This window comes from Nothobranchius furzeri, chromosome 12 (genome assembly GCF_043380555.1).
Source record: "Nothobranchius furzeri strain GRZ-AD chromosome 12, NfurGRZ-RIMD1, whole genome shotgun sequence".
In the NCBI taxonomy this organism is placed as follows: domain Eukaryota; kingdom Metazoa; phylum Chordata; class Actinopteri; order Cyprinodontiformes; family Nothobranchiidae; genus Nothobranchius; species Nothobranchius furzeri.
The window spans coordinates 72,364,152-72,385,017 of record NC_091752.1 but is presented as its reverse complement, the minus strand read 5'-3'; the positions used below and the strand labels follow the sequence as shown (position 1 = coordinate 72,385,017).

The 20,866-nt window shown below is 44.8% G+C and overlaps 1 protein-coding gene across 4 annotated transcripts in view; it reads left to right on the top strand.

The window, feature by feature from the left end:
* The window catches only part of plppr2a (phospholipid phosphatase related 2a), a 56,757-nt gene extending 37,184 nt beyond the window's left edge, over positions 1-19,573 (top strand). For 3 of the 4 annotated variants that reach the window (XM_070543085.1, XM_070543083.1, XM_070543084.1), the window contains 5 exons: positions 9,745-9,865; positions 10,303-10,553; positions 10,731-10,907; positions 18,541-18,684; positions 19,188-19,397. In XM_070543085.1, the coding sequence (XP_070399186.1) occupies positions 9,745-9,865; positions 10,303-10,553; positions 10,731-10,907; positions 18,541-18,684; positions 19,188-19,247 (753 nt within the window). In that variant the 3' untranslated portion in view covers positions 19,248-19,397. The other variant, XM_070543082.1, reaches the window with a different exon arrangement.
* Positions 19,574-20,866: the final 1,293 nt, after the last annotated feature.

Here is a 20,866-nt window from a genome sequence, read left to right as displayed (position 1 = left end):
GGTCTCTGTGGGTCTCTGTGGGTCTCTGTGGGTCTCTGTGGGTCTCTGTGGGTCTCTGCGGGTCTCTATGGGTCTCTGTGGGTCTCTGTGGGTCTCTGCGGGTCTCTGTGGGTCTCTGTGGGTCTCTGTGGGTCTCTGTGGGTCTCTGCGGGTCTCTGTGGGTCTCTGTGGGCCTCTGCGGGTCTCTGTGGGTCTCTGCGGGTCTCTGTGGGTCTCTGTGGGCCTCTGCGGGTCTCTGTGGGTCTCTGCGGGTCTCTGCGGGTCTCTGCGGGTCTCTGCGGGTCTCTGCGGGTCTCTGCGGGTCCTGTACTTAGAGGTTTATTTCCTTCCAGTTAGAGCTCGGTGGTACCACAGCAGTATTTTCTGAAACTTGGTGAAGAGTCTGAAGACGGTGAATCGGCTTTATTTGGAGGGTGAAGCCACTGCTGCTGTAAAACGGGATAAAGAGACGATGTGTGTGTAATCAGCCTAAAGGCTTTAGGGCTTGTGTCTGCCGCTTTGGCGTGATGGTTTAGTTCTTGTTAAATAAATAATGCCTCTGTGTGATGATGTCATGCACAGCGACTCGCCTGTAAAAGCTTAAGCAGAGGCGTTGTTCATGCTCTTGGCAGTGACTGCATGTCTTATTCATGAGTTAAAGTGCAAGCAGAACTCCAGCTGGAGCATCAAAAGCTTTGAACTGAACAGATCTGTGGGTTTTCTGCAGGAAACTCCAGGTTCGGTGTTGTGATTCAGGCACATTGTTCTTGATTGGGGTTAGGGTTAGACCTTAGGAAGCCATGAACACACGGATCCATCCTGCCTTGTACCAACGGTTCAGGCTGCTGGCGGTGGCAGTGTAATGGTGTGGGGGACATTTTCTTGGCACACTTTGGGCCCTTTAGTACTAACTGATCCTCGTTGCAACACCACAGCCTACCTGAGTATTGCTGCTGACCACGTCCAACCCTCCAGAACCACAGCGTAGCCGTCTTCTGACGGCCACTTCCAGCAGGATGATGCTCCATGTCATAAAGCTGGGATCATCTCAGACTGGTTTCCTGAACATGACGATGAGTTTGCTGTAGTCAGATGGCCTCCACAGTCACCTCAACTCGATGGAGCATCATGGATGTGCAGCCGACACATCTGCAGCAGCTGTGTGATGCTGTCATGTCAACATGGACCAAGGTCTCTGAGGAGCAGTACCTTGTTGAATCTATGCCATGAAGGGTGAAGGCAACGGGGGTCCAGCCCGGTATGTTAGGTGTACCCAATAAAGCAGTGATATTATAAAAATCCCCATCTCACCCTCCGTGGGTGGACTCACCCTTCCAAGCCCAGGTCCTCCACCAGAGGCGTGGGAGCTTGAGGGTTCTGCAGTATCTCATCTGTTCCTAGAGCTGCTCTTTTCTGGACTCAGATGTCTGATGTTTTTCCTGGATCTGCCTTAGTCACTCCTCCAGTCTGGGGGTCACTGCCCCAATGACCACGGGCACCACAGACGTCTTCACCATCCAGGCTTTCTCAGGTTCTTCTCTGAGGCCCTGGTACTGCTCTTGTTTAGCATGTTCCTTTTTTCTGATGTTGCATCACTTGGTATCGCCACAGCAACCACAGTGGCTGTCCTGTGTGGTTTGTCCACCACCACAAGGTCGGGTTGGTTCATCTCCTCCTCTGTTTGCCATCGACTGAGACATTCAGTGAATCATCTGCTGGGGCCTGAATATATGGACCGAAATCTTCCACTGGGTTTGAATCTGGGACTCTCCACCATTTGACCTTAGAACTGAAGAAGCCTCTCGGATGAGAGGTGAAACGTCTTCAAGCAACTCAAAGAAGTCCAGACGCTTTTCTTTCAAATCTCCTTAGACTACGATAACCTGGATGACTGAGAACCTTCACAGATCGCTGCTGCAGTCAGCTCGATCTCAGACGGGGATTTCCAACTCGAGGGGGGGTGGGGCTGCATTCATCCACCGGCTTGGAGTAGAGCACCAGTCGTTCTTGGATTCTCCAGAACTCAGATTGCCAGTCCACTTCTGCCCCGTCTATAACCTTCATTCTTTCACTCCAAAGGCCCAACAACATGAGTACTCTTGACTCCGATGGTCAGTGCCACCCCAAATGTTACAACAGGGTGTGCTTTGTAGCTGTAGTGAACCTGATTAGGCTCTTTTAATTATGTAGAGTAATGGTTTATGCTCTTTTATGAAAGAGGAACCATCCTACATATTTTATAGTTTTAAGAAGACTCAAAGGTTGTTTTCATCGATAAACTGTCGATAATATCCGTGGGTCTGTGTTTCAGTTCAATGAAGAGACAAGTTTGAAAGTTAAAAGTTTTAATTCTTTTTTTTTATTATTCAAGTTTTTTTATTAAGTTTTCCAAATTTTTACATAGAAACAAAAACAAAATACCCAAACAACCCCCCCTCCCCTCCCATACAGCACTGATTAACTCAAAACCACTCACAACCACCATTCATAATAACTTCTAAACAAGCTATCCAACCACTTTTACATCTTTTTACCAATAAAAAACAAAAATTCATTCCAAGTTTCAAAATATGAGTCCTTTTTTCCCTTCATTTTAGCAATTAATAGTTCATAAGATGCAATCTCCGTCATCGTTATTATCCAGTCTCTGTAAGCAGGCGCCTCAGAGCTTTTCCATTTACGCAGTATAACTCTAGCTGCTGAAATGAAGCCTGTAAGAGCTAGGGCCCCTGCCGTTGTAGATATATTCGGTACACACGACAAGTCTCCTAGTAAACAAAGTAGAGCAGATTCCGGGAGTGGTATACCCAACCACTCTTGCATTGTATTCAGTATTTTTTTCCAAAAAGGTTGAACAACATAGCATGACCACATAGAATGAATAAAAGTACCTTCCTGCCTTTTACATTTCCAGCATAAATTGTTCTTCATCAAACCCATTTTATAAAGATGAACCGGTGTAAAATAGTATCTATGGATTATCTTATAATGTGTCAGCTTTCCCCGTGCTTCTCTGGTAAACCATCCCATATTGGACATTATCCTTTGCCATGAATCTCTATCCAACCTTATGCTTAAATCCCTCTGCCAAGCATGCCTTAAGCCATCATAATTTCCATATAATACTTTGGCTGCCATCTTATAAAACATAGATGCTGACTGATACTTTTCTGCCAGTTTTAAATAGAGTTGTACAACATTGTCCTCTTCAGGCAGCTCCTTAACCAATCTGTCCAAGCTACTTCTTATCTGGAAATATCTCCATAAGTTACCTGTATTATCCAGGTTAAATTGTAGCCTCAAGTCCTGATAAGATGTCACTGTTCTGTTGTCGATTAGATCCTCTAATTTTCTCATACCGCTCTCTCTCCACAAATTCCATCAGATGCCTTCCTTTCCCACCCTTATTGCTGGGTTATACCAAATTGATGAATATAATTGTTTATACTGGGATATCTTTAACCATTTGTGGAGTTTGTTCCAGATATTTTTAGAACGCTGTAATATTGGATTATTCTCTTTATGCTCAGCTTCCTTCTTTTGTGCTCTTTTTTGTGACACAGCTTCTAAAGGCCAAAAGGGGGCAGTAAATTCTTTTTCTATAGCTACCCATCCTAAATAAGTGTCCTCTTTACCACCATGTTTTGTTAATTTAGCCACTTCAAAAGCAATGTTATGCAGCTCCACATTTGGCAAAGCAAGACCCCCATCCCTTCTTGTTACATACATTTTTTGTTGATTTATCCTTGGTTTCTTTCCATTCCATAGATATTCCTTTACCATCTGATTATATTGATAATAATACTCTTCACTTATTGAAATCGGAAGCATCATTGATAAATAATTAAATTGTGGCACAATCACCATTTTAATGGTATTAATTTTTCCCCATAATGTTAAATTCAGAACTTTCCATTTCTCCAGATTATACTTTATCTTAATAAGGAGAGGAGCCATATTAATGTGCATTATATCCATTATATTAGCGCACAATTTAACCCCTAAATACTTCATCCCAGTTGAGAGCCATTTAAAATTCCCTGCAGTGACCATGGTAGAATAACAAGCTCTAGAAATTGCCATAGCCTCTGACTTATGCCAATTAACTTTATAACCCGAAATTTGAGAAAATAAATCAACTTTGTCAAGAAGAGCCTGTGTAGAAGATGTCGGTTAAGTTTTAATTCTTCAAATTAAACTAATGATTTTGAAATGACAAGCATAGGAACAACAATCAACATTGGCAACTTTGTTGAACAATCTTTAACAGTTGATATTGTAAACTTGCTCAAATAGACCTTGTGTTGGAGGTGCTGAAGATTGAGAGTGATGTGATTATGGATGCGTGTGTGCAAAATGTAGGGAAAATTGAGAATAAGGTGAGATGAGTGTGTGTGCGTCTGATTTTGCTTCAGGAAGAAACAGGCGTCTGAGAGAAAAGTGATGGTTTGAATAAACTTAGGTTTTGTTGGGAAAGATGCATCAACGCTATCTATCGTGGATTGCCTCACCCTACGAGGACCCTCGTTCAGATCCGGAACTTCAACGGACGATGTTTCATCCAGGTCACCTCGGCTGGCAGAGAAGACGAAGGTGTCCACCGGTCCGGTCCAGAGATGCCCCCGGTACACGTTGATGATAAAGCGTTTGCAGATGCGCTTTCTTAAGTTTAATCACTCAGAAATCAAAGACTCTGGACGAGTCTGCGTTAGCGGTTGCAATTCAGCTGTCCTGTCTGGCTTGACAGGAACAGTGTGAGGGGGGGGGGGGGAGCCGGTGGGCTCCGTTCCCCCGTTAGCGGTTGTTCACACGTCCTCTCTCTCTCGTTGACCAACTCGAACTGAATCATCAGACAGAAACTTACCAAACCCAGTTCTCTTCTCAAAGCCAAACTTGTGCGTCAGCAAATGTGTTTGGAGTTTACTGTGAGAGAGTGTGTGTGTGTAAAGGTCATTATAACATCTTCAAACATGATTTAATTAAGCAGTGATTCATTAGTTATTATGATTACCCAAAGCATAATAATCATTCATTTGATTAAAACACATTTATAATGAGCAAAGTGATAATACTGATTATTTAACATTTTAAAATAAAGGAAAGGAAGTTTTTAACTTTGTTATGTTATGACTAGCTTTTCCACGAGAACACATCTTCTGGCGCTGCAGGTGTTCAGATGTTATGGTTTCTCCCAGACTCACTGGCGTTCAGGTCTAAATCTGTGGGTGGAAGTTCTCAGCGACCCAGCTTTGACCCAGCCGAGTCAAATGACCTTTGGCACAGAAAACCCATATTTCCTCACGTTACATAGCCTACCAGTGTTATGAGTGTTAAAGAGAAAATGACAGGGAGAGAAACAATGTTTAATATCATTTTTGCTGCTGGAAATAAGACAAAATGTCATGACTCTCATCCTTTACCCTCATCTGCCTTATCGTTTCCTCCTCATTCAGCTCACCTTGTCCTCTCACCAAGCTCCAGCCAAGCCCTGTTTTCCCCAGCAACCTCTGTCAGCTTCAATCAGCTCCATTCATTCCACCTGCTCCTGTAATCAGCCTCATCCCATACACCTGCTTCCCCTGCTATAAAAGAACCAGCCATCCAGTCAACAGATGCCAGATCATTACAGCCTTGCCAGTAGTTCTCCAGCCATCCACCCTGCCTGATCTTTGTCTCCAGACCTTGTTTTTTCTCCTGACCCCTGCCTTGCTCGCTGCCTGCCATTTGGACCTTGCCTGTCTCTGACCCTGCCTCAGCCTCGCCCTACGCTGGTAACTCTGCATCAAAATAAAGACTTTTAAAGGTGCTTTTCAGTGTTGGCGTCTTCACGGGTCTTTCTGAGTTCTGTTCATGACACAAAAGCATTGTTTGTTTGTACCATCTGTCAGTCAGCTGATGGTTTCACATATGAAGGGGTGTCCCCATCACTAGTGGTGCAGGAGCACATCTGCACACCACCTAGGGCAGGCTGTTTAAACAGGTTTTACAAAGAAATATATTCAAAATAAGGAGCTTTTCGAAACGGCTCGTTTTAGGTACACAAGTCCTGAAACTAGGGATGCCCCGATGGATCGGCATTTGATCCCAATCGGCCGATAGCGCCCCTATCGGTTTTGATCTGAGTTGTCAAAGTAGATCAAAGCAGACCGATCAGGTAGGGTTGTCACGGTAACCGGTGTAGCAGTAAACCCCGGTAAAAAAAAGTTGACAACAATAATAACCGTCTTGTTTTAAAAAAAAAACTATATTATCTCGGTGGGTTCACCGTGGCTGCGGTGTAGGCGCGGTGACCCTTACCAGCCACCGTATCATCTGCTGAAGTTGCCGGCGGCACATGTGCACTTTGTTGTTTACAACCAAAACTTTCTTGATGCTAAAGCTGAAATAATGGCCAAAGGAGGAGACGGCAGCGCTCAGGACATTTATTATCCCTCAAAGAAGACAAAGTGGGAAGTACGGGCATGTTTTGGATGTTTGAAGAATGCCGAGGGACAGCTGATAGAAGACGGCTATCCTGTTTGCAGCACGAGCAGAAAAAGTGTCTGTGAAAGGCAGCAACGCTTCAAATCTCATGACACATCTGCGTGACCATCACCCACAACTCTACAGTCAACGCAAGGCAAGCTAACGTTAGCGTTTTAGCTAAAATGCGTGATCCGAGGATTTGGGTTGAGGGAGAATGCAACGAGTCGCTATATAAAGCAGCCGCAGCGCCGCTACCTGCATATAATTGAAATATAGGCTAATTCAAATAATCAAGGTGTGTTATATAAAACCATAAATGCAGTGCTTTCCCCAGTTCAAAAACTATTTTCCTCTGTGTCCGCTGACTTGTGTAGCCAAATCCTGCAGTTTTTCTTAAATAAGATTACTGTAATCAGAGCTCAGATTCACCAAACCAACCATGTTCCAGATTCATTTATCCCCTCTCACGGGCAACTTCAAAGCTTTCAGCCCATCTCTTTGGCCTGTCTAGAAAAAACTGTTGCAGCCATGAAACCCTCTGGCTCCCCAGATGATGTTATCCCACCTCGATTCCTGAAAGAGGCGTTTCCTTTAATTAGCAATAGCGTGCTAGGCATTATAAATAGTAGCTTGACATTGGCTGAAGTTCCTCGTGCCTTTAAACACGCGGTTCTACAACCAATCTTGAAAAAACCCGGCCTCGATCCCACCGATTACTCTAATCTACGACCAATTTCCAAATTACCATTTTTATCTAAGGTCCATGAGAAAATAGTGTATGCAAAGTTGGTGAACCATCTAAATGAATATCAGGTAATGGACATCTGCCAGTCTGGTTTTAGACAACAGCACAGCACTGAAACTGCTCACGTTCGGGTGTTTAATGACATTTTTCTGGCTTTAGATTCAGGTTTCCATGTGGTTCTGGTACTTTTGGATCTATCTGCAGCATTCGACACGATCGATCATGACATTTTGATCACAAGACTTCACACTTGGGCTGGCATTTCAGGCACAGCCCTGGATTGGTTTAGGTCATACCTTTGTAACAGGTCTGCTAGGGTCATGTTGGATGGCTGTTCATCCGAGTCACAGCCTCTACGTTGGGGTGTCCCACAAGGTTCAATTCTCGGCCCGTTACTGTTCAACCTCTATATACTGCCCTTAGGAGCCATTTTCAGAAAGCACGCTGTCTCATACCATCTTTACGCTGACGACTGTCAAATCTATTTTTCATTTAAGCCAACTCAGTCAACGCAAGTTCTGTCTGATTGTATCCTTGAGGTCAAGCAATGGCTAGCTGACAACTTCCTCCATCTTAATGACTCCAAAACTGACTTAATCGTTTTCAGTCCTAACAGTATCACGGCGACTCAACAACATGACCTCAACTATCTCTCACCTAATGCATCCTCTGTGATCTCCAACCTTGGAGTAAAAATGGACCAGGCTCTGAAGATGGATGCCCAGGTCAATAACACAGTTAAATCATGTTTTTACCAACTAAGACGCATCTCAAAACTAAAGCACATCCTGAGTGTCGGTCTTCTGAAATCGGTGGTCCACACTTTCATCACCTCAAGGCTGGATTACTCTAACTCCTGCTTACACGGCATCAGTAAAGCAGCTCTTTCTAGACTTCAGCTGGTCCAGAATTCAGCAGCTAGGTTGCTGACTGGAGCTGACAGAAGACAACACATTTCTCCAATTCTGAAATCTCTCCACTGGTTGCCCGTGCAGTTCAGGATAAACTTCAAAATTATGCTTCTCACTTACAAATCCTTGAACCATCAAGCTCCTCCATATCTGTGTGAACTTGTCCATTACTACAACCCGCCGCGTGCTCTCAGGTCCGAAGATAAGCTCCTCCTAGCTGTTCCCAATGCACGTTTAAAAAGCCGTGGAGAGAGGGCTTTCTCTGTCTGTGCACCGAAGCTGTGGAACGCATTACCACTGCTAGTGAGGCTAGCACCAACAGCTAGCATTTTTAAATCACGCCTGAAAACTCACTACTTCAACCTAGCTTATACAACATAATTATGACCATCACTTACAACTGCATTGTTTAAAAATGGACTTCACAATTATCGACTTCCGTACTATTGAGGTTCTTTGTAAAATGTTTTTTCTAATTTTTATTCTCCCTGTGTCTTATTGATTTTTAGCTGTTAGTTTTGGTATTTTTGTTGTATTTCCTTTTTATCTTTTATCTGTGTTCGACATGTTTGTATACCGCCGGTTTAATTAACCAACATTTTTAGTGTACAGCGCCTTGTTTGGTTGTAATGCCTTGTGAATGCGCTTTATAAATAAAATTGGATTGGATTGGATATAAACCGTGTCGCGGACACCGCCATGTTGAAATGACGCTATGCATTACGGGGCTCCCAGGGGCAGATAAGAGTTGGTCTCTCTCCGAGAATAATTATGAATTTAACAACGATTACTGCCTGATGACATTTTCCCACATCTGCAAAGCTCACTGGAAGGACACAAACCAAGGACGATATTTCCTGACATACAGGGTTTATGTAGTTGTCTGAAAATGTAGCACATTTAAAAAAATACCGCGATAATACTGAAAATCGTGGTAATTTTGGTCACAATAACCGCGAGGTTAAATTTTCACACCGTGACAACCCTAATACAGACCATTTTAGATTAGGTTACATTTCCTTTATTCCCAGATTATGTAGTTTGTAGCACTCATTATAATGTTGTAGAAAATTTCTGGCCAATCCACGTGATCGGTATCGGTGATCGGTATCGGTGATCAGCATTCTTTGATATCGGTATCGGTAATTGGCAGCAAAAAACCTGCTCGGTGCATCCCTACCTGAAACCAAACACTGACAGAGAACGGACGGCTTCCTTTGATGTTTGGAGTGTTTAGAGGCAGTAGAGACCTACATGGCATCTGCCACAGGGTGTGGGATGTGGGAACACCTGGTGAGGACACCATGAGGACACGAGTAACCTTCAGAGCATTCTGATGAGGGAAACGGCTTTGTTTCTGAGGCCTATTTAGTCTGTTCCTGTTGGACTCTTATCCAGTTTGTTTAGGTAGCGAGACACAGGTGTGTGGTTACCATGGTGACCCCCATTGAGCCCCTTCAGCAGCTTAAACTTTTGAACTGTCATAAAAGCAGGCAGTGGCTGACCTGGTGCCATTCCACATCTGCTCTTGCTGTCATCAAACACAATGGTGTCGTGGATGGGGGCTGTTGGGGTTAGGGTTAATTCAGGTGGCTGAAACCGACTCCCTGCTGTGTGAATGAAACCAGGTCATTTCCTTTGCAGATTCTAGTTGGAGAGCTGTGTTCCTTCTTCACCAAGGCACAGGGAACCCAGGAGAAGACCATTGTCACTGCAGACTGCTGCTACTTCAACCCCCTGCTCAGACGCGTCGTCCGATTCTTAGGTGAGCCTCTCTGCTTTTATGCTCCTGCCGAGTTGAATCCTGAGAGAAATCAACGATGTTCAGATCGAGACATCAGGAAAAAACTGGAAATGTGAGCTGCTCCACGCTGGCCGTTTGTACACGCAGCTGAGAACAAACGAGCCGTAATCTTTGGTGCACGATGTTCAGGATCCTGGCAAGAAAACCGCCGTGAATCTCAAGGAGCCGGCAGATTAGCATCCTGAGTGGAATCAGTGAAGGTGAAGATGTTCACAGCTCAGCTGATAACAACGTGCTGAAGCTATTTTAGGAGGAGAGAAAATGGATTGCCTGTTTTGTCTCCTATGTGCTCACACATTGTGACATCATCTAATATAAAGAATGTTAAAGCATCTTTCTCTCTTCTTCTCTGAATCTCCCCCACTGGACCCTACTCGTCCTTGTTCTCCTGTGCCCAGGTGTGTACACCTTTGGCCTGTTCACCACTACTATTTTCGCCAACGCCGGCCAGGTAGTGACAGGAAACCAGACGCCCCACTTTCTGTCGGCCTGCCGACCAAACTACACAGCGCTGGGATGCCAGTCGACGGTGCAGTACATCACCGAGCGCCGCGCTTGCACAGGAAACCCCCTGATCGTCATGTCTGCACGTAAATCCTTCCCATCTAAGGATGCAGCCCTCAGCGTCTACTCTGCTCTCTACACAGTGGTAGGTTGGAGTAATGCTGCTGTTGGGAGCTCACACTCCCATTGTCCCTGCAGATCTTTTAGGTTTTACATTTTCTAAAGTCAGAGGAAAGGTTGCACTTATTGGAGAGCCGTTGTGACCAATCAAAGATGAGTGGAACCAATGCTGCAAGCATCAGCTCAATGTGTCTGTCTGCAGATATATGTGACGGTGGTGTTCAAGACCAAAGGCACACGGCTCACCAAGCCCACCATCAGCCTCACTCTCCTCTGCCTGGCCTTCCTGGTGGGGGTGGTCAGGGTGGCCGAGTACCGGAACCACTGGGCCGATGTGCTGGCTGGGTTCTTCACAGGTGGAGGCATCGCTGTGTTCCTGGTAAGGAACAAGTGGGCAGGGCAGAAGGAGAGATAGAAGAAAGGAAAGATTATATAAGACTTTGATTAACACTTTAATCTGGAGCCTTTTTGTTTCTGATCAGATTAGATTATCTGACTGGATTAGCATCACAAAGCAGCTACTGCACAACAAGCCTGCTGATGCCAGGTTAGCAGGTTAGCTCAAGGCTGGCTGTTTCTGTATTTTACAGATGAACATGCTAGCTGGTTGAAAATGTCTATAAACCAGGGATGGGTGTGGCCAAGCCACAACCAACGGTTGTCTAGGAGTGTCTGCCTGCTTTAGACCGGGTGTCTGCACACAGCCATCAGTTTGGCCAGGGTGACAAAACAAAGTTTAACACCATGACTGTGTCCTAACATGTTCTAACATGCTAACATGTCCTAACATGTCTTAACATGTCCTAACATGCTAACATGTCCTAACATGCTAACATGTGCTAACATGTCCAAATATGCTAACATGTCCAAACATGCTAATATGTCCTAACATGTCCTAACATGTCCAAACATGCTAACATGTCCTAACATGTCCTAACATGCTAACATGTCCTATCATGCTAATATGTGCTAACATGTCCAAACATGCTAACACGTCCTAACATGTCCTAATATGCTAACATGTCTTAACATGCTAACATGTCCTACATGTGCTAACATGTCCAAACATGCTAACATGTCCTAACATATCCTAAAATGCTAACATGTGCTAACATGTCCAAACATGCTAACATCTCCTAACATGTCCTAACATGCTAACATGTCCAAATATGCTAACATGTCCTAACATATCCTAACATTCTAACATGCTAACATGTGCTAACATATCCAAACACGCTAACATCTCCTAACATGTCCTAACATGCTAACATGTTCTAACATGCTAACATGTGCTAACATGTCCAAACAAGCTAACATGTCCTAACATGCTAACATGTGCTAACATGTCCAAACATGTTAACATGTTCTAACATGCTAACATGTTCTAACATGTCTTAGCATGCTAACATGCCCTAACATGCTAACATGTCCTAACATAGGGCTGCGCGATATTAGGAAAACCTACGATATTCGATAACAGTGCTTAATATTGCGATATCGATTTTACTCACGATAAATGAACAAATACTAAAGTATGCAGTGTTGATGTCGTCTGGCGTGTGACGTCTGCTCTGGGTTCAAAGCAAACAAAAACTAATGCATGAATTCCATTACAACATAACATTTTTATTGCAAAAATATGCAGCTGCACCTGCTACTGTATTAGCAGCTGCACCTGCTACTTTATTAGCAGCTGCACCTGCTACTGTATTAGCAGCTACACCTGCTACTGTATTAGCAGCCGCACCTGCTACTGTATTAGCAGCTGCACCTGCTACGGTATTAGCAGCTGCACTTGCTACTGTATTAGCAGCTGCACCCGCTACTGTATTAGCAGCTGCACCCGCTACTGTATTAGCAGCTGCACCCGCTACTGTATTAGCAGCTGCACCCGCTACTGTATTAGCAGCTGCACCTGCTACTGTATTAGCAGCTGCACCTGCTACGGTATTAGCAGCTGCACCTGCTACTGTATTAGCAGGTGCACTTGTTACTGTATTAGCAGCTGCACCTGCTACTGTATTAGCAGCTGCACCCGCTACTGTATTAGCAGCTGCACCTGCTACTGTATTAGCAGCTGCACTTGCTACTGTATTAGTAGGTGCACCGGCTGCTACTGTATTAGCAGGTGCACCTGCTACTGTATTAGCAGCTGCACCTGCTACTGTATTAGCAGCTGCACCTGCTACTGTATTAGCAGCTGCACCTGCTACTGTATTTGCAGCTGCACCCGCTACTGTATTAGCAGCTGCACCCGCTACTGTATTAGCAGCTGCACCCGCTACTGTATTAGCAGCTGCTCCTGCTACTGTATTAGCAGCTGCACCTGCTACTGTATTAGCAGCTGCTCCTGCTACTGTATTAGCAGCTGCACCTGCTACTGTATTAGCAGCTGCACCTGCTACTGTATTTGCAGCTGCACCTGCTACTGTATTAGCAACTGCACCTGCTACTGTATTAACAGCTGCTCCTGCTACTGTATTAGCAGCTGCACCTGCTACTGTATTTGCAGCTGCACCTGCTACTGTATTAACAGCTGCTCCTGCTACTGTATTAGCAGCTGCTCCTGCTACTGTATTAACAGCTGCACCCGCTACTGTATTAGCAGCTGCTCCTGCTACTGTATTAGCAGCTGCAACTGCTACTGTATTAACAGCTGCACCCGCTACTGTATTAGCAGCTGCTCCTGCTACTGTATTAGCAGCTGCACCTGCTACTGTATTAGCAGCTGCACCTGCTACTGTATTTGCAGCTGCACCTGCTACTGTATTAGCAACTGCACCTGCTACTGTATTAACAGCTGCTCCTGCTACTGTATTAGCAGCTGCACCTGCTACTGTATTTGCAGCTGCACCTGCTACTGTATTAACAGCTGCTCCTGCTACTGTATTAGCAGCTGCAACTGCTACTGTATTAACAGCTGCACCCGCTATTGTATTAGCAGCTGCACCCGCTACTGTATTAGCAGCCGCACCTGCTACTGTATTAGCAGCCGCTCCTGCTACTGTATTAGCAGCCGCACCTGCTACTGTATTAGCAGCAGCACCCGTTACTGTATTAGCAGCTGCACCTGCTACTGTATTAGCAGCTGCACCCGCTACTGTATTAGCAGCCGCACCTGCTACTGTAATAGCAGCAGCACCCGTTACTGTATTAGCAGCCGCACCTGCTACTGTATTAGCAGCTGCACCTGCTACTGTATTAGCAGCTGCTCCTGCTACTGTATTAGCAGCTGCACCTGCTACTGTATTAGCAGCTGCACCTGCTACTGTATTTGCAGCTGCACCTGCTACTGTATTAGCAGCTGCACCTGCTACTGTATTAACAGCTGCACCCGCTACTGTATTAGCAGCTGCACCTGCTACTGTATTAGCAGCTGCAACTGCTACTGTATTAACAGCTGCACCCGCTACTGTATTAGCAGCTGCACCCGCTACTGTATTAGCAGCTGCAACTGCTACTGTATTAACAGCTGCACCCGCTACTGTATTAGCAGCTGCACCTGCTACTGTATTAGCAGCTGCACCCGCTACTGTATTAGCAGCTGCACCTGCTACTGTATTAACAGCTGCACCCGCTACTGTATTAGCAGCTGCACCTGCTACTGTATTAGCAGCTGCACCCGCTACTGTATTAGCAGCTGCACCTGCTACTGTATTAGCAGCTGCACCCGCTACTGTATTAGCAGCTGCACCTGCTACTGTATTAGCAGCTGCTCCTGCTACTGTATTAGCAGCTGCACCTGCTACTGTATTAGCAGCTGCACCTGCTACTGTATTTGCAGCTGCACCTGCTACTGTATTAGCAGCTGCACCTGCTACTGTATTAACAGCTGCACCCGCTACTGTATTAGCAGCTGCACCTGCTACTGTATTAGCAGCTGCAACTGCTACTGTATTAACAGCTGCACCCGCTACTGTATTAGCAGCTGCACCCGCTACTGTATTAGCAGCTGCAACTGCTACTGTATTAACAGCTGCACCCGCTACTGTATTAGCAGCTGCACCTGCTACTGTATTAGCAGCTGCACCCGCTACTGTATTAGCAGCTGCACCTGCTACTGTATTAACAGCTGCACCCGCTACTGTATTAGCAGCTGCACCTGCTACTGTATTAGCAGCTGCACCCGCTACTGTATTAGCAGCTGCACCTGCTACTGTATTAGCAGCTGCACCCGCTACTGTATTAGCAGCTGCACCTGCTACTGTATTAGCAGCTGCTCCTGCTACTGTATTAGCAGCAAAACAACAAACTGCATGCATGCAGTTTCTCAGTGACTTTAAAACATCACCTCCACCATAAAACTTTTTCTGATGCTCCAAATACAGAAAAACTTCCCATACCAGGGTTTTTGAATAAATAAAAAAAATCTGAAAATAAGTTTAAATGTTAAATAATAGTTAACATCACTTAAATGCAACAGCAAATTATCTCATTGCTACTGAACATTTTCTCCACTTATGTGGTTATAAGGCTGTTGCTGTAATTGGGAAGTGAACTGTGCTGGGCCAAACTAGGAGAATATTAAGATTTTCTGAGGGAAAGAGAAAAACAATTGTCTACCTTTCAGAAGAGGAACTGGCAAAAAACTACATGGAAAATATGTGAAAACGTTTGTTTTTAACCCCAAATTGAACAAGTTTACCTAGATCTTAAAAAGCAGCTCAGATGATGAAACTGCAACTATGATTCTGATAACAAGCTAACTAATTGAACTAGCTCCTCTAAGATAACCGGCTAGCAGAGCTTCTGACTGACTTGTGCAGCAGCAAATCAACTCTCCTGATTAACAAGGTTATAAAAGCTCATAAATGAAAAATCACTTTGATGTGTGGGGGAACTTTTCCAGGCCCTCTTTAGCAGGGTGGGACTGGGAGGAGAGTGCTGTAGCCTTTTAGCTGGAAGCTAACCGGAGCCTGGGGCTAACACTAGCAACATGAAGGTGGGTTGGTTCACCAGCACATGTCGGAGTCAGCCCGGTAAAAATGATTAACGACAGTGAGCGAGTCACGTTCACGTTTGAAAGCAGCGCTGATCCCAGAAACATCAGCACAAAATGCGTTCGTTGCTCTGAGCCAGCATGACGAACAAGGGAACGGCGCCGCTAACTCTGTTCGGTTGTTGCTTTCCAAAAGGGTCTATGTATTACGTGAACGGAACCATCTGATTGGCCGCATATCAGAAGAACTACATTTGATTGGTCAAATAATACTTCCGCGTAAAAAACAGAGCTGGTTTAAAAAAAGCTGATGTATGACACGGATGGAAATGTTTGAACCAAACATTTATCGCTGTTTTTGCCGTGTTTTGCGATGGGCCTATCGCACGTCCTGTTATCGCGATGATGATAATTTTTCGATATATTGTGCAGCCCTATCCTAACATGTTATAACATGTCCTAACATGTCCTAACATGCTAACATGTTCTAACATGTCCTAACATGTCCTAACATGCTAACATGTTCTAACATGCTAACATATCCTAACATGTCCAAACACGCTAACATGTCCCAACATGCTAACATGTGCTAACATGTCCAAACAAGCTAACATGTCCTAACATGCTAACATGTTCTAACATGTCCTAACATGCTAACATGTGCTAACATATCCTAACATGCCCTAACATGTTCTAACATGCCCTAACATTTCCTAACATGTTCTAACATGTCCTAACATGCTAACATGTTCTAACATGCTAACATTTTCTAACATGTCCTAACATGTCCTAACATGCTAGCATTGGTGGCTAACATCTTCTAACATGTCTAACATGTTCTAACATGTCCTAACACACTAACATGTCCTAACATGTCCTAACATGCTAACATGTTCTAACATGCTATTATGTCCTAACATGTTCTAACATGTTCTAACATGCTATTATGTCCTAACATGTTCTAACATGTCCTAACATGCTAACATGTTCTAACATGTCCTAACATGTTCTAACATGACCCAACATGTCCTAACATGCTAACATGTCCTAACATGTTCTAACATGTCCTAACATGCTAACATGTTCTAACATGCTAACATGTCCTAACATGCTAACATGTTCTAACATGACCTAACATGTCCTAACATGCCAACATGTTCTAACATGTCCTAACATGTTCTAACATGACCCAACATGTCCTAACATGCTAACATGTCCTAACATGTTCTAACATGTCCTAACATGCTAACATGTTCTAACATGCTAACATGTCCTAACATGCTAACATGTTCTAACATGACCTAACATGTCCTAACATGCCAACATGTTCTAACATGTCCTAACATGTTCTAACATGACCCAACATGTCCTAACATGCTAACATGTCCTAACATGTTCTAACATGTCCTAACATGCTAACATGTTCTAACATGCTAACATGTTCTAACATGCTAACATGTCCTAACATGCTAACATGTTCTAACATGCTAACATGTTCTAACATGACCTAACATGTCCTAACATGCCAACATGTTCTAACATGTCCTAACATGTTCTAACATGACCCAACATGTCCTAACATGCTAACATGTCCTAACATGTTCTAACATGTCCTAACAGGCTAACATGTTCTAACATGCTAACATGTCCTAACATGCTAACATGTTCTAACATGACCTAACATGTCCTAACATGCCAACATGTCCTAACACACTAACATGTCCTAACATGTCCTAACATGCTAACATGTCCTAACATGTTCTAACATGTCCTAACATGCTAACATGTCCTAACATGTTCCAACATGTCCTAACGTGCTAACATGTTCTAACATGACCTACCATGTCCTAACATGCTAACATGTCCTAACATGTTCTAACATGTCCTAACATGCTAACATGTTCTAACATGACCTAACATGTCCTAACATGCTAACATCGGTGGCTAACATCTTCTAACATGTCTAACATGTTCTAACATGTCCTAACATGCTAACATGTCCTAACATGTCCTAACATGCTAACATGTCCTAACATGCTAACATGTTCTAACATGACCTAACATGTCCTAACATGCCAACATGTTCTAACATTTCCTAACATGTTCTAACATGACCCAACATGTCCTAACATGCTAACATGTCCTAACATGTTCTAACATGTCCTAACATGCTAACATGTTCTAACATGCTAACATGTCCTAACATGCTAACATGTTCTAACATGACCTAACATGTCCTAACATGCCAACATGTTCTAACATGTCCTAACATGTTCTAACATGACCCAACATGTCCTAACATGCTAACATGTCCTAACATGTTCTAACATGTCCTAACATGCTAACATGTCCTAACATGTTCTAACATGTCCTAACATGCTAACATGTTCTAACATGACCTACCATGTCCTAACATGCTAACATGTCCTAACATGTTCTAACATGTCCTAACATGCTAACATGTTCTAACATGTCCTAACATGTCCTAACATGCTAACATCGGTGGCTAACATCTTCTAACATGTCTAACATGTTCTAACATGTCCTAACATGCTAACATGTCCTAACATGTCCTAACATGCTAACATGTCCTAACATGCTTTAACGCCAGAGGAAATGACACCTTCCTGCTGTTTGGAGGGACGCGTAAAACATGTTTACTGTAGGTAAAAGTTGCCATGTTTAAATAATGTTGGACAACAATGGTGACCTGAAATTCAACAGTCCACTCATTTCCTGTTAACTCATCTCGGAAAAACAAGTTCCGAGGACAACTGGATGCACCATTCTAGACCTTCTATCATCACGGTTAAAACATCCTCATGACAGATTGGTTATTGTGGAGGTCCAAGAATCCAATCTCCAAATGCAAACAGTCCTTAGATGAAAACTACTTTAGCCACGCTGATCACATCAAACATGCAGGAAACACCAGGAACAAAATCACACCTCCAGGAAAACTGTTTGGACTGACTCTGACATCTGAGCCTTTTTCCTGCGTCAGACTGAATTTACACATCATCAGGTATCGACATGTTGACATGACATCATCATCTCTACCTTTGGGCTCCAGGTGACTTGTGTCATAAACAACTTCAGACGGTTCCAGCCCAGTCCGGCCCTGATACCACCCCAGCGTCCTGACTCCATGCTGGGCGTGTCCATGGTGGCGCTGCCCTGTGTGGAGAGTCCACTGGAAAAGTTAAGTGGCACTCAGGTAAGGGACGGGGTGTGTGTGTGTGTGTGTGTGGGGGGGGGGGGGGGGGGGCACAGCAACATGACCCCCTTGTCTCGTAGCTGAAACTGTTTCCCTCCCTTTTGAGCCTGAAAAACAGATAAAAGAACAGCCATGCATGCTCTGAGCACCCCCCCACCCCCTGCATCCTGGTGCAGACTGAGACATCCGAGTGAACCCTAATGACCTCTGCAGAGTTTATGTTTCCCAGACATGGAAGGTTTAGAGGGATTTCTGCTGCAGGTGAGTCAGCTGTTCGGTGGGAAGTAGTCAGACCGAAGCTTTAAACCGTCAAGGCGAAGGAAACGTCTCAGCTCAGATACCAGGAGGCTCATGTTGGATCTGGTCTTCAGACTGAGATTCTCTACAGGGTGTTGCCCGTCTTTACAAGTCTGTCTGGTCCTCACCTGATTGCTTCTTTTCCTCTGTCTCCCACCACCTTTCTCCTCCTGATCTGGTCCTTTATCCTTCACTCTGCCCTCCAGCATCCTGCACTCTCCTCTGCCTCTTCTCCACCGTACAGCGCCTTCATCACGCCATTCTAACCAGCTCTGAGTCACGCCTCTCTGTCATCTGCTGCCTTATTTCTGTTTGGACAGCACTCAGTCCTGTCCTCCATCCTGGTGCATCGCTCTCTGGATTATCCTTTTTCTCTCCACCTCGCCCCGTCCTCTCTCTTTCTCACTCCTCTCTCTGCCTGCAGACTCTACTGGGATCTTCATTCTCTGAGATCAGATGACCATCAGCCCTATCAGTTCCCCGCCACCCCCGATGCCGTCATACCACCTCGCACCATTTCCAGCTAAGTCTAGGCCAGCCGGAGCAGCACTCACCCGGCTGTGCTGCCCGTCCATCGGGTCGTCAGACCCTGCTGCATCGCTCCTATTCCACGCAGGTCTAGACCTCGGTGTGCTCCCGACCAGCGGGGAACCGACAGGAGAACAACCAGGACTTTCTGTTTGCCCAGCAGAGCACTGTGAACATGTGGTCAGGCTTTCCTCTTCAGCACACGAAGCTCATTTTGACCCTCTGGAAGGAGAAACGTGACGTTCTTGCCAACGTTACACATGAGCTGGCAGAAGAACACGACTCTGAAGCTCGAAGGTGTTCTGCTGGGATTCTGCCCTGTTGGACCACAGAAACCTGCAGCAGGAAACGAGTGCTGCTGAGATCCAAACTGCTTTAGAAAGCCATACACACACACACACACGTGTAGGCATGGGCGATACACACATCGGATCATGCTCAGTGGTCAACATTCCCAAACAGAAAACTCTCCACACAGCAGACCGAGCATCTTCTTCTTCTGTTGAAAACTGAAGCCGGGATTTCACATTTGAGGAACCAGAGCTTTTTATTCCGTAGTTCACCTCACTCATCCTTCACTGACAGTGATCCATTATTCCAGTCTAGATGCTGTGGTGGGGACCAGTGCTGTGTGTGAATGAAGGAAGCGTGTTCGTGAGGAGTTCTGGGCTCGGGTTTATCAGGAATATGAAGCCACGGTGGCTTTACTCACGGCCCGGTCCCAACACTCGCCCGGCGGTCTGCAGCACCTGGAGAAGGTGTGCAGTAAGGCTTGGAGCGCGTGGTCCTGATGCCGGTCGCTGTGATGCTGTCTTCAAAAACCTTTATTACCAACTTTCAAACAAACAATCGAACAATAATTTGAAATGAATTTAAATTCATTCCTTCTGTCTAGAACATCGGGAGCACCAACTAATCGTCCTAAAACGAACTGATTTCATTAGAAACTATCGTGTTGACCCGAATATAGGACGAGCCCCTCCCCCAAGACCAATCTTCATGAAAACAAAAAAATCACTTTTTAAAGAAACTATTAAATTGTAAATTGAGAACAAAACACTGAGCAGAAATACTATTTTAATGCAGACTATCAGAACTTTGCTGACATGTGAACTCAAAAACCAAATGAGGCTTTTATTCAGACGCTTGCCTCGCTGTCACTCATGCTGCTGCAGGGTGGACCATCAGATCGACACATCTGCAGGCTCCTCCCACAACGTCATCCTCACTGCCATCCAGGGCATCCATGTATGCAATGTTTGACGCCGCTGCTGAATTGACCCCCGTCACCTTAAATTTTACATAACTCTGCCTTGGCAGCCCCACTTTCAGTCCACTCTGCTCCGAACCTCTTGTC